We start from the raw sequence: 13016 nt of genomic DNA on the forward strand, positions 1-13016 counted from the left end.
TACCTCCAAATTCAGGGAAGGCACAGTGGCCTGTGGACACGTGCAGTGGGTCCTAGAGCAAATGCGGAAGAAATTAGAGATGCAGATACCACTTTTGAGAAGCTTAGCCCCCGGCTGGGATGTCTGCCCTTTAGAACAGTCCAAACAAAGCAAGCCCCAAATAGGGCCTCACCTTATTTAGCCACTGAAGTCATAACTGCCCTGATTTAGATTTTGAAAGAAGTCTTCAGCTATCCCAGATTTCTTTCCTTAAAACAAACAAACAAAAAAACAACTAAGAAGTTTCCCCTTGAATCTACAAAGATCAAGTGTAGGAGTCGTCTAAAACCAGAAGGATTAAACGGTGGTGCGCACACACACACTTGTGATCCATCCTAAAGTCAGACCCCCAGCCTCTGCAGCCAGTGCCGCCCCCGTGGTGACCAGCACCCACACTTCGCACACGGGGACCCACACTGCCCCCCTCCCCAGCTTTGTGCTGATGTGGGCATGGCGCTCCAGGGAGGCTGCCAGAATTTCTCTCCGTGCTCTGTCAGTATCGTTGGGAGGCGTGCAAAGTCTTTGTTCTCCCTGGCTGGTTATGTAATTTTCAAGAGAAAAGGCAGAGCAAAGACCGAACTGTATGCTCCTGCACTTTGCATTTGGGGGAGGAGGTGACAAGAGCAAGGTCTGACGTTCCCTCTGCAAACTTTTCTCTTCCAGTCCTCGGTAGCTCTCCTCTTGCTCCCTCCCAAAGACATGAAGACAAAACAGGTTCCCCTCCAGTTTCTTACTCGGTGTCCCCACCCGTGTGTTCTTGAGGAAACCGAATAAGGGCAGCAAGCCAGGGTGGGTGGCATCACCGCCTCGAAGGAACATTCAGACCTTTGCACATCCCAGGGGAGGATGCTCACCAAGGCCTGCTCCCCTGCCTGAGACATATTTATAGTGATGTGTTTGGCTTGGCTGGGCGGCTGTCCTGCCGGCTGGTGTGCAAAGGGGCGTCCCAGGCCCTCGGCGGGCGGTGGTACTGGGCACAGGAGAGGCACGGGATCAGAAATGCGGCCTGAGTTGGCATCACGGGCCGCAACGTTTACAGCAGGTGTCTGCCCATGCACTTGGGCTTCCACGGAGAGGAAAGGCCTCCCAGGCAGCTCACTTCGCATAAACCCCTCCAGCTGCCTCAGCTCCTGGGTGGGGGGAGTGGGACTTCATTTCAAAACCCGGAAGGCCTGGGAGAGTTGTTTCTCCTCATTCCTGGGAGCATCACCGCTGCTGCCGCCGCCGAGAGTAAAACCCATCTATGCTCAAAATCAGAGATAACCCAGTGCTAACTGTCTCAGGACTGGCCCTTGCTTCCTTGGTGAAGTAACACCTTCCAGTCACTGTGCTCTTTTGGGGTCCATGTGGCATCCTGCTTGAACCCCCACCTTTACCTCCCCACTCTCCCTGGAGGGATTCAAAACGCTTTCTGATCTGGGCTTCAGGGACCTATTTTTAATTTCTCTTTCCATTCAGATTATATTTTGTCATAACCAAAATCTTCCTGCAAGCATGTAGGCACTCCTGTGTGCAATAGCACCACATCACTTTCTCCCACAACTGCATCCAAAGACAGAGTGGTGTTTCTTCTTGGGAAGGAAAACTTCTCCTGAGCACCCTTCCCCGCAGCAGGATTTCGTTAAGACTTACTATCCGGAACTGGATCATATAGCCACCTGTTACCAAAGGGGGTGTGGGTTACCATGACTTTGACTCAAGGCCCTCAGCAAGGATAGGTGTGGGATAGCCCCTTGCCTTGTGGGGTTTTGCAAATGTGTGAGGCTGTCACCAGAACCAGAAATGCTATTGGCATTTAGTGAGTAGAGACCAAGGTTGCTAAACTTGACCACAGTGCGCCGTACAGCTCCATAAAACGAAGAACTCTTCTGCCCCAAGGCTAGGAATGGCTGCTTTAGACCAGTGGTTCTCAGCCAGGGGTGAGGGCCTGCCTCCTCCACCGGTGACTGTTTTCGGTGTTTGAAGACCTTTTGGTTGTCCCAACTCGGGGGTGCTCTGCCATCTAGTGGGTCAAGACTGGGGGGGGTGCTACTGAACATCCTATAGTGCATAGGTCAGCCCCACAGCTGAGAATGATCTGGCTCACAATGTCAATCATGTTGAGGCCGAGAAGCCCTGTTTTAGAACCGTCGTGGGTTATCCCTGGCCGGGCTCAGCTGCTTGATGGATGACCCAGTCCCGGTTTCTGTTCATCTGGAGGAAGTCAGCTCCAGGACCTTGTGAGTCAGGTAGCTGGGAGAACGCTCCACTCCATTCACATCTGGGATGGCTGGCCTCTGCAGCCCGGGCTCGGGCTTACCTGAGGCTTAGGTTAGAGAAGAGATCAAGAACTGGTTGGAAGGCAGCGTGATGGTGGTTTAAACTTGTAGTTTTTTGTTTTTGTTTTTTTTCTTAACTCTCATTTTAATGTCCTGTTTCTCAGTTTCTGTTTCCATAAAGTGGGCTATGTACCGCGGTCTCCACACCGGGGCTGAACACAGCCTGACAAGGTGGTTGCCTTTGAGGAGTACCACAGGTGCTCCTGTCCTCAGATTTGCCTGCCTTGGGCCTGGGAAGTCACATGGGGCCTTAGGTGGTTCGTGGCGAGAATCATTCACTTGGGCTCAGATCACGTGTTACGGTGCTGAGATGTGTAGCCTCTGGAGACATCACCTGCTAGTGGGGTGACTTTGGGCAAGTCTCTTCCCTCTGGGGGCTTCATGGGAGCATGACACAAACCGAAACCCTCAGGTGCAGCTCCTGGCCCATGGTGATCCCTTAGCCTATCTTCATCATGTCGCCTTCTCTGCCTTTCCAGAAAGCCTCTGTTAAAAGGCAAGTGGTGTGTAGGAGTGAGGCGCTTCAGCAGTACCAGAGAATCACAGAGACAGAAGGTAGCCTGTGGGCCCTGAGGCCAAGAACCCTGCAAATGACCTTAACTCTGCCCAGGGTAGCTCCCTGGGAGGGCAGGCGGGCCTGGGGTAGGGCCACCGTGAGGGGCAACAGGAGGACTGAGTCCAGGAGGGAGGAGACCATGCAGGGGGAGCCGGAAAGATCTGAGTTACAGCACAGTTCAGTGCCACCTCAGGAACAAGCTAGAGAATGTTCCTACACAGTCTAGAGCAAGGGTTGGCGGACTGCAGCCCCCTCACCAAATTCAGTCTCCCGCCTATTTTTGTAAATAAAATTGTTTTAAATGCAGCCATGCCCTTCGTTTGGGTATTATCTGTGGCTGATTTTGTGCTGCAAGGCAGGGTTGGAGTAGTTGCAACAGAGACGGTATGTGCTGCAAAGCCTTAGATATTTATCCTCTGGCCCTTTACAGAAAAAATTTGCTGATCTCTGGTCTAGAGGACTTTATTCACATGGCTATAGTGATTAGGGTCATGAACCTTAGAGTCAGACAGACTTGACTATAATGTGAATGGTGTCACCTAGAATTTTGCAGTGTGCAGCCTGTTCAACTGTAAACATCAGCCTTGCCTGAAAAGGATTTCCTGCAAGTTTTCGGGTGCTCAGGAGAAAAAAGAAAGCTCTGTCTGTGAAATATCAGCTCCTCATTGGGAGCCATCGTTCCTGCTGAAAGTTGACAGCAGCATGAGGTTTGGGAGGATCTGAACAGGAAGAGTGGAGTCTAAATTTAGACTTTCCAAAGCCTCTTTATAAACCAGATCCCCAGGAAACCCAGCAAGGGACAGTTGGCACACACCATCTCGTCTCTGGTTTGCCTCCACATGTTAAAAGGCTGGATGCATGAGAGGATAATTAATTGGCCTCAAACAAAGTTTTGCAGGAGAGTCCATGGGAGATCAGTGGAGAGATGAAGCTCCATTGCTAGGAGTCCTGGGGGTAGATACTTCTACTCCTGAGTTTTATTATGACATTCACCACGAATCACGGGAGCCCGGGCTGCCGTTGCAGGAGGTACATGTGTTCTTCTTGCTCATTGTCATTCGAGCACAGCTGAACCCATGACCTTTCCTTCCTTCATGGTGAATGCCCACTCCCTGGTTTGAAGTCACACCAGATTCAGAGCCTCCCTGAGCCACCAAATTCAAACAGAGAATGGCTGTGCTTTGCTCTGAGAAGTTGCCAGAATAACTCCTCTGCCCAGGTGGGCACATCTGCAGATGGTGGCGGGGGGGGGGGGCTCTCCAGGGCCCCTGGGCCCATGCCCCCTGCTGTGTCACGCAAACAAGGAACCATTAATCCGAAACATCTTAGGTACTAGGTGTTTTGTAATCAGTCCACCTGTGGAGAGGGGCAAAAGGTTTACCGTGGAAATTATAGAGGAATTCTAGAAACTGAGAAAGTAAAGAGGGCTGAGAAGGGGTGAGTAACAGGAAACTCACATGGGAACAGAGAAACGGTCAGTCTCGGGCTGCCTGGGTGGTGCTGGAATTCTAGGACAAGCAGCATCGAAGCAGAAGGTGCTACCAAGAGGGCTGGCATGTGTCTGGGTGGTTGGGGCTTGTCGCGAGAAGAGCCCTCTTGAACAAGTTGTATTGAGGCAGCAGACTTAGGGAGGGGAGGCTGACTGTGCAGGAAATGTGGGCATGACTGCTCGGTAGACACAATGAACGAATGTTCCTTGGACTGCAGTCATTGTCTAAGTCCTGCTTTGGGCCGGGACCTGAGGAGCTTGAAGTCTAGGCGGGAGATGGACACATATAAACGGTTAAATAACAGCCCAGGTTCGTATATGGTGAATGTCACAGACAGCATACACACGAACGCTGCAGGAGCATAGAGCAGCGAGAATGTCACTGGGGACACTCCGGGAACGGGAACTCTAGAGTGGATGTGAGATGCCATCTGGATTCTGAGTGATGGGCAGTATTTCAACGAGTGGGGAGGAAGCAGGAGGACATTTCAGGAACAGGGAAGGCGCAAGCAAAGAAGGAAGGCAGAAATTGAAAGAGTGTATTTAGAGGCCCATGAGGAAGGCCAAGTGGCTGGAATCAAGTCTTCCCAAGGTGACATGGTACCTGCCCGCGGGAGCAGATAGCGCGTTGGGGAGACTGCTTGCACGCGCGCACACACATGCGTGCAAGCAAGAGCACAGGGGAGACAGCCCCTCTCCCATGTGAGAGGAAGAAGAAGGAGTTTTAAAAATAAACAAAGCACCTCTTAATTATTCACAGATTATCTGCATTGCAGTTGATCTGGAACAAATCCTGCTCTCATTTGCTGGTGATGTCATCTCCCTGCTTAGGTGCGCAGTCCTGTCTGTTTACAACCCAATGGGAGCTGGCAAGGGAAGAAGGCTTACTTACGCATCTCTTCTCATAAAGCAAAATATATAATTGCCTATTTGCTGTGCCCTTGGGAACTGGACCAGGCATATGGATAGAGAGTGAAAGAAGCTCCAGTTTGGTTTCTGTTACCTGATGCTCAGTGAGAGAGGAGGATGGAATGGGGCACTGGGGTGGCTCTTTGTTTCCCCTGAATTAGGTATCCAGGTGGATATCACTAGCATGGCCACAGAGTGTGGTGCAGAGGGTGGTCCTAGCACTGTTTTCTAATTGGCAAGGAATCCTCAGAGTGAATGGTATTCATTTCTCAATTCATCAAATGTTTATTGACCCTGTCTATGTTAGAAGCACTGAGCTGGTGTCCTCTGAACCTCAGTGCCCTCATCTGCAAAGTGAGGACTTGGACCAGAATCATTCTGTCTCAGCAAAAGTACTGGCATTTGGGGGTGGGTGTCAGTTATTCACTGATAGAACTGCTTCACATGATGGTTAGCCAATCTAGCCCTGCCTCTTCAAGGCCAGTAGTGACTCCTAGTCAAATTAGCCAGGGAGGGTGCCTGGGTGGCACAGTGGTTAAGTGTCTGCCTTCGGCTCAGGTCATGGTCCCGGGGTCCTGGGATCGAGACCCGCATCAGGGTCCCTGCTCAGCGGGAAGCCTGCTTCTCCCTCTCCCACTCCCCCTGCTTGTGTTTCATCTCTCACTGTGTCTCTCTCTGTCAAATAAATAAAATCTTTAAAAACAAAAAAATTAGCCGGGTAGGGCAGTACCATCCCCAGTTAAGGACCACTAGACTTGTTTGCTATGATTGCTTCCCAGTCTGAAATTCTGTAAGACCAAGGTTATTTTGCTGCTGGGACCGATAAAAACATGCAGAGTAGAATTGCTGAAGATCTTGACAAAACATTAGAACAGTAGGTACATCTCATTCAAGTGCAAGGGAATTTCTAACAAAGTCATCAGTAGCTAACATCTGCTGAGCATTTACTATATTCCAGACCCTTGGCAAATCTCTTTCATAAGTTTTTAGAGGGGATCTGAGCGTTCACTACTTCAGATCATCTCCGTCCCCTGATTTGCCCCCTTAATTTCAGACATTGAGTTAACTGTTGTTTTGCCTCATTTATCATTTACAGAGTTGCACAAAATTCAGATATGAAAGCATCCCTACAGAGGACCCGACAGGATGATGAGAATTAAGAAATAGCCCTGCTAGATTCACTCCTTTGTGCAGGGTACAGTGTTTGTTCTCTGAGTATCCACGGGCTTAATAAACTTATAAAACCTGCCACTCCCTTAAAAGCTATGGCATTGCCTTTACTCCGGAGGTCTGATTTTACATTGTTTGTTTTGCAATGTTTTACAATGGTTTTTTTCGCCCCTCTTAGGTCCTGTGCCTGTAATTTGAGTCAGCAGCCACCAGGGGGCAGTCAGGCTAGGATTTGAGCCATTGCTTTGAAGAGCTACGTCCCCATCATCAAAGAGAATACAGTTCACCACGCCAGTCCTGGTGTCGTGCTAAGAACTCTGTGCCCTGCTTTGCTGGGTGGCACAGTGGTTAAGTGTCTGCCTTTGGCTCAGGTCATGGTGGCAATAAAATTTATAGGGTGGCAATAAAATTTCCTTATTTAGTATGTGTGCTTATGCTGCCTCTGTGGAAAGCAAGAGATACACATGTAATTAAATATCAGTACATGGCAAATTTTCTCAAAATATCCAAAGACATTTGCAAAAGAGGGAAGCAAAGGGGTCCAAGTGGAAACACAAAATTATCGATCCTGTATTTTCTGTCTGCGGCTACTTTTTACTCTCAACCTTCCCAGCTAGTACTGATGCATGTGTTTAGAGTTAATTTCTCAAAAGTCAGAGTGGATCATCCCCACCCACAATTTGGGTGTGTGAACTTTTGGGGAGCAGGCATTTACATAAAAGGCACACCGTTTGACGATCTTATCAAATCAATCCATCTTCTCTCTCTTCCAGGGGAGTGCTGCACGCAGCAGGAGGGGCGGCTGGGCAGTGCAGAGCCTGGAATCCCCTGAGCAAGCAGTGTTTCAGCTGGCTGGACAGATCAAATAACACTTGGGCTGGTTAACAAAGGACACGCAAGTGGGAAGGTGTTGGAAGCTGGAGTGTGGAAATTTACCCAACGTTATTCCTTTGACAGGAAAGGAGACATGGTCTGAAAGATGCCGCATTCCTGCAGCCTCTCTGAGTCCAGCAGCACACAGTCTTGGGGAAGGTGGCGTGGAGGAGGGGGTGACAGAGGACGCTGCCCCATCTGAAGCCTCTGGAGGATCCTGGCTTGGCAGCTGAGTGCCCCTCAGCGCTGGGACTTGAGGTGTAACTTGGTGTAGAGCTCAAGAAAGGTGGTTGGGTTTCTCTGGCTTTCTTCACCAGTGCTCACCAGCCTGGTTTGGGTTGCAGAATCTAAGGGGAGCTGGTAGAAAGCGGAGCCGGCAGAAGTAGAAAGAAGCCCCTGGAAGCCTCCAGAATCCATTGCTGGGATCACTTCACCCTGCTCAGGACACAGAGAATAGCTGCCGAGCTGCTGGACGCTGTGACAGAACCGAGCTCTGGACCATCGTAAGTCAAGGAGCACAGCTCAGCAACAGCTCCACACTTCAGCCGGAAGGGGCGTCTTTTAACAAAAGCTTCAAAGAAGAGAGTTTCTGCGTCTTTTACCTTGAGGTCCATTATGGTAGAAAACTTCACACTCACATAGATAATAGGACTGGTTTTTCTCTCCAAGACGCTACCTTTGAAAAGAGCATGAGCCATTCTAAGCTTCGAGGAGAGTTCAGGGTCCAGAGGAGTCCAGCCCTCCCAACGCAGGTTAAGAAAATAGTCTGAGCCTTCGCCTTCCACAGCTCGGCAAGCGTGGACATATGCCACCCCTTTCTCCAGAGAGCTGGTGGCAGTGACATCACCACGAGAAAAAGGAGCCCTCAGCTCTGGGACTCGACAGAATGAGGTGTGCTGGGGAAGCCGCTACCCAGGACGTGGCCGCCGTTGACTGCCCCTCCATCGCCCGGGCAGACCCTGACCACTGAGCCAACAATGGCTGAGAAGGGTGACTGCGTCGCCAGTGTCTATGGGTATGACCTTGGTGGGCGCTTTGTTGACTTCCAACCCCTGGGCTTCGGCGTCAATGGGCTGGTGCTGTCGGCCGTGGACAGCAGGGCCTGCCGGAAGGTGGCCGTGAAGAAGATCATCCTGAGCGATGCCCGCAGCATGAAGCACGCGCTCCGGGAGATCAAGATCATCCGGCGCCTGGACCATGACAACATCGTGAAGGTGTACGAGGTGCTGGGACCCAAAGGCACTGACCTGCAGGGCGAGCTGTTCAAGTTCAGCGTGGCCTACATCGTCCAGGAGCACATGGAGACTGACCTGGCGCGTCTGCTGGAGCAGGGCACGCTGACGGAGGAACATGCAAAGCTGTTCATGTACCAGCTGCTCCGCGGGCTCAAGTACATCCACTCCGCCAATGTGCTGCACAGGGACCTGAAGCCCGCCAACATCTTCATCAGCACAGAGGACCTCGTGCTCAAGATCGGGGATTTCGGGTTGGCAAGGATCGTTGACCAGCATTATTCACACAAGGTACGTCTGGCTGGAATGGCTGATATGGGTGGTCCACAGAACCCTCAAGAATGCTCGCGGTCGTTCAAGAGGGTATTCCCAGCTCCACTGGAGTCAGGGGACTGGGGTCCGTACCTGGAGGAGGCTGGAGGGTGCGTGCTAGAAAGATCACTGGCCCGAAAAGCAGTTGTTGGTCAGGCAGGGGGTCGGAGCGGTGGCCTCATTCTTAGGCTTGGCTCCACGCCAAGGCCACAACCAAGAATTCCTAGTTGTACAAGATGAGGTTGGAGTAGGTGATCTTGAAGATTTCTTCCAGCTCTAAACTCTATGGCTTTTAAAACTGTGGTTGGTGAATTTGCCTCGAGCATCCTGTTATCTCTTCCATCCACCTAATACCACCTCTCCCTGCTGTCTGCTCAGGACTCCCGGTGAGGCTCCCCAGCACACCAGCCTTCTGCTCTACTTGAGCTTGCCTCCTCCTCCCACTCTGTGTCCCATTCTATCTGTCTGTGGACGGAGGGCACAAACAGTGAATCTGATAAACTAATCCTCAGTGTACACTGTCTAGCTAATGGCTCAGCTCTCCCAGGTCCCATCATGCTCTGGCCTCCCGGTGTCATACTAACGGTACAGGTGTCTGGACAGTTCTGAGACCCCACGTGTCAGGGCTAAATGCTCTACCAGCTGCAGAGATCAGAGCTGACCCAGCCACGCTGATGGAGATACTGACACTTGTTCTCAAGGCCCCACACCTCTTCGTAACTAATCCACTGCTCCCTTCAGGAACTGGGAATCCTTTGAAGTTCTCTTCCCCCCGCCTTGTTCCTGCCACTTGAGGGGAGCCTCTGAGCACCTCAGCCCGAGCACACGTCACCAGGCATCCCTCAACAGAGCTGTGGGGTGGGTGTGACTTCGAGCCTTCTGCCAAAACCTTTGAGCCATGAATTTTTATTAGAGTGAAAACATTCCCTAGGAAGTAGGTCAGCCAAAGTGGCTGAGGTGGGTCATGAAAGGGGAGGGTAGCTCTGACCTTGAACATGCTTCATCTTTCTCTCCGAGGCCCCATTCCTCTGCTGTCCCTTGCCACCTTATTTGCCCACAGCCAGAAGGTCACAGACTCATAGAAAGGCACTGACCTGTCTGGTGCAGCCACAGTGAGAGTGCACCCAGGGGAGGGGACGGCAGGGCTCCCTGTCCCACCCTCACTGCCTGGAGCTTGGGCTCCAGCCCAGATTTCAGACCCCAAATCAGCCTAGCTGGCTCTAGCTCCTTAGTGCCACCTTCACCAAGAGTTTGCCCCCTGGCCCCCATCCTGCAGCCAGGCCATCTGTCAAGATGGATGGTTGACTTTGTAGGCAAGAGTATCCATGGTAAAAATATAATAATAATAATAATAATGCCTTTCTGTCTCCCTAATACCCTTTGCTGTTTGTACCTTCACTTTCTTCTAAGAAGCAGTGATTCCAAACAATCGAACTGAAGGTTTTAACCCAAATCAATTCTTACTTGGTGAAAGGACCAGAGAATCCATGCCACTTTATTTCTGGGATGCACAAAACCACTTTCTGAATTGGAATAATCCAGTCCATTCGGGAGTAAAAACAGGACCCCCCCCCCCCCACCTTGATGAAAGGGTCTGATTAAGTGACGTGTTCCAGGGAACGTGCTCTGAACAGCACACAGGAGACCTTCTCTAAAGTCAGGAAGGGTGATTTGTTGGGGTGAAGATTGGCTGCCCTAACAATTCTTAGAAGGTGTGTGGTGTGAGGAAGTGAGGAGGCAGGAGTCCAGGCTCCCTTCTGACAGTGCTGGCCAGGGACGTGGGCAGTCACTGGCCCTCTGGGAGCCTTGGTTTCCCCATCTTTGACAGGGATGGTTGTAGATGCCGTCTGCCCACTGGCTTGTGGTTACAAATCAAAATGGAGCATGAATGTAAAGCGCCCTTGGAAAGTAGTAGGGAGCCCATCCAATTATGTAATGAGCGTCTGCTGAGCACCCCGGGCCCCGGCCCGGGTTCCCTGGCCACTGACTCTAAGTGGCCGCCCTCCTATCCCTCGGGGTGGGAAGACACCTCTCTGGTTGGGACTCTCATGTTACTGATGCAGAAGAATTTAGGTGTTCTGACTTACTCTTCTTAGAGTCTCTTCAATAAAATAAGCTGTGGGAAGTTAAAAAAAAAAAAAATCACTGGGGCCAGTTGTGAACCCAGTCGGTGTTCGTGTGAGCCTTGCTTTTGGCAGGTGTTCCCCGCACCCCTTCTCCCTCATGTACTGTCAGCCTCCCTCATGTACCTCCTTCTTCTTCTCCAAGTGATGACAAAAACTTTATATTTGGGGCTTTTATTTACCCAATGTGCATTTAAATCAGCTCTCATTTAATCCTTATAAAGCTGTGAGGCACTTAGGGCAAATGGTCCCTTTTAAAATGGAGAGAACCGGCTGTCTTGAGATGATTTGCCTGACTGTGGCAGGAGGGACTCTAGAACTGGGGCCTTCTCGCGTCCTAATGCAAGGTCTTTCCAGGCACATCGCCTTCTGGAAAGCTTGCTGGTCCCCAGTTGGAATTAGTCTTTCCTTCCTCTGAATTCCCGTTGGTTCTTCCCCAACCCATAACCTGGGTCTTCTAGCATCTACCATTCTCTGCTCTGTCTCATGGGTATTTTTGTCTGCATCTTCTGTGCTCCCTTAAGCCGAGAGGCCCTTGGTTCTTGAGGGCATGTCGTGTTCATCTCATCTTCCCCAGGGAGTCTGATCACTGTGCCTGAGACATGGCCCAGTTGATCTTGTTGTGACTGTCCTGAACAGATGGGCGAATAGTCATTTACCAGCACATTACAGATAGGAAGCTAGTTGGGTTCATTGATTTCATGCGGTTAGAGGGTTTGACTCTCAGAAAGAGAGCACATAATTCTTCCAGCTGGTGGGTTGATTGGGGTCAGATGTGTGCATCTGCTCTCCCCTTTGTGTGTGGAGGATCATGTCTACATGGGAGCTGCTCTAAACCTGACCCCTCCTAAAGTTTTATGGATCCTGTACTCACCTTGAAGAAGATCGTGCTCACCTGGGCCATGGCCAGCAACTATGTGTGGGTTATGAAATGGCACTCCTTTTTTTTCATGCTGATTGAGCCCAGTGCCGGGGACAGACTTTGTGCCCTGACTGGTGGCTGGACTTGGCCCCTTGACTGAGCACCACCCACCCGGGTCTCACTCTCCTCATTGTGACTTCCTCCTGGGTAGATAGTGAGCCTCCTTCACCTCTACATCTCCTCATCTACAACAGGGCCTGCCAGAGGGTAGTGTCCACTGAGTTCACCTCAGCATCACCTTGTCCATCCCCCTTCATTTCACAGATGACAAAACCAGGGCCTAGGAAGGGGAGGAGACCCACTCCAGATCTCACAATGAGTGGCCACCACACACGGTTCAACTCCACGCCCACTGGCTTTCCTGTGCCTCTCTTCTCGGTTGTCTCCTGTCAAACACTGTCATTGTTCCCATTCTGCTGATTTCACAGGATTCTTGTTAGAGTCACGTGGAGGATGTTTGATCAAAGTTCTTTCAAAGATGTACGAAGGGCAAAATCACGAACAGAACTATTTGCCCAGTAGATGCCATAATAATATCGTGCAGACATTCAGGTATCGATTTGCCCTCCCCTGAAATACAGAACCAACCAGTTCCTGACAGGGCCAGAGGTGAGTCATGAGGCCCCACCTGAAGGATGGCTTCCCAGCCTCCGCTCCTGGGATGAACCCTTCTCGCCTACCTCCTCGGCCAGCCTGCTAAGGAGTTCCTTGTTGTTTGCGTCAAGAAGAGGCTGCTGAAGGGCCAGAGCATGTTTTCCTTTGGATTTATCCTATTAGGAACTAGAGATCTCCAAAGAGGGAGAAAAAAAAATGTTGTTTAAGACTTGGCTGAGTCCTGTGTAAATTCTAAGTGGTGTCAGGAGCCCCCGAGAGCCCGCGGTCCGCCGACAGCCAGATTAGCTGGGTGAACACACGCTCCTCGTGGAGGGGCCCCCCATGGCTGAGGGGAGGAGCCCCGTCTCCTCGCTGGGGCTGCGACCAGGCTTGCCTTTTCTCTGGGGTAGCAAGCAGAAGACACCAGGAAAGAAAGCAAGAGCCAGAGGCCCAGCAGAATTTGGACAGCCAACGGCTCT

The 13016-nt window shown here is 51.1% G+C and overlaps 1 protein-coding gene across 5 annotated transcripts in view; it reads left to right on the forward strand.

The window, feature by feature from the left end:
• Positions 1–13016, forward strand: part of MAPK4 (mitogen-activated protein kinase 4) — a 142246-nt gene that overhangs the window by 83889 nt on the left and 45341 nt on the right. For 2 of the 5 annotated variants that reach the window (XM_027577670.2, XM_027577671.2), the window contains exon 2: positions 7255–8877. The exons of 2 other annotated variants lie outside the window; for them this stretch is intronic. In XM_027577670.2, coding sequence (XP_027433471.2) covers positions 8332–8877 — 546 coding nt within the window. In that variant the 5' untranslated portion in view covers positions 7255–8331. The remainder of the gene's footprint in view (positions 1–7254; positions 8878–13016) is intronic. One more of the 5 variants, XM_027577672.2, reaches the window with a different exon arrangement.

This window comes from Zalophus californianus, chromosome 14, assembly GCF_009762305.2.
Source record: "Zalophus californianus isolate mZalCal1 chromosome 14, mZalCal1.pri.v2, whole genome shotgun sequence".
Taxonomy (NCBI): Eukaryota; Metazoa; Chordata; class Mammalia; order Carnivora; family Otariidae; genus Zalophus; species Zalophus californianus.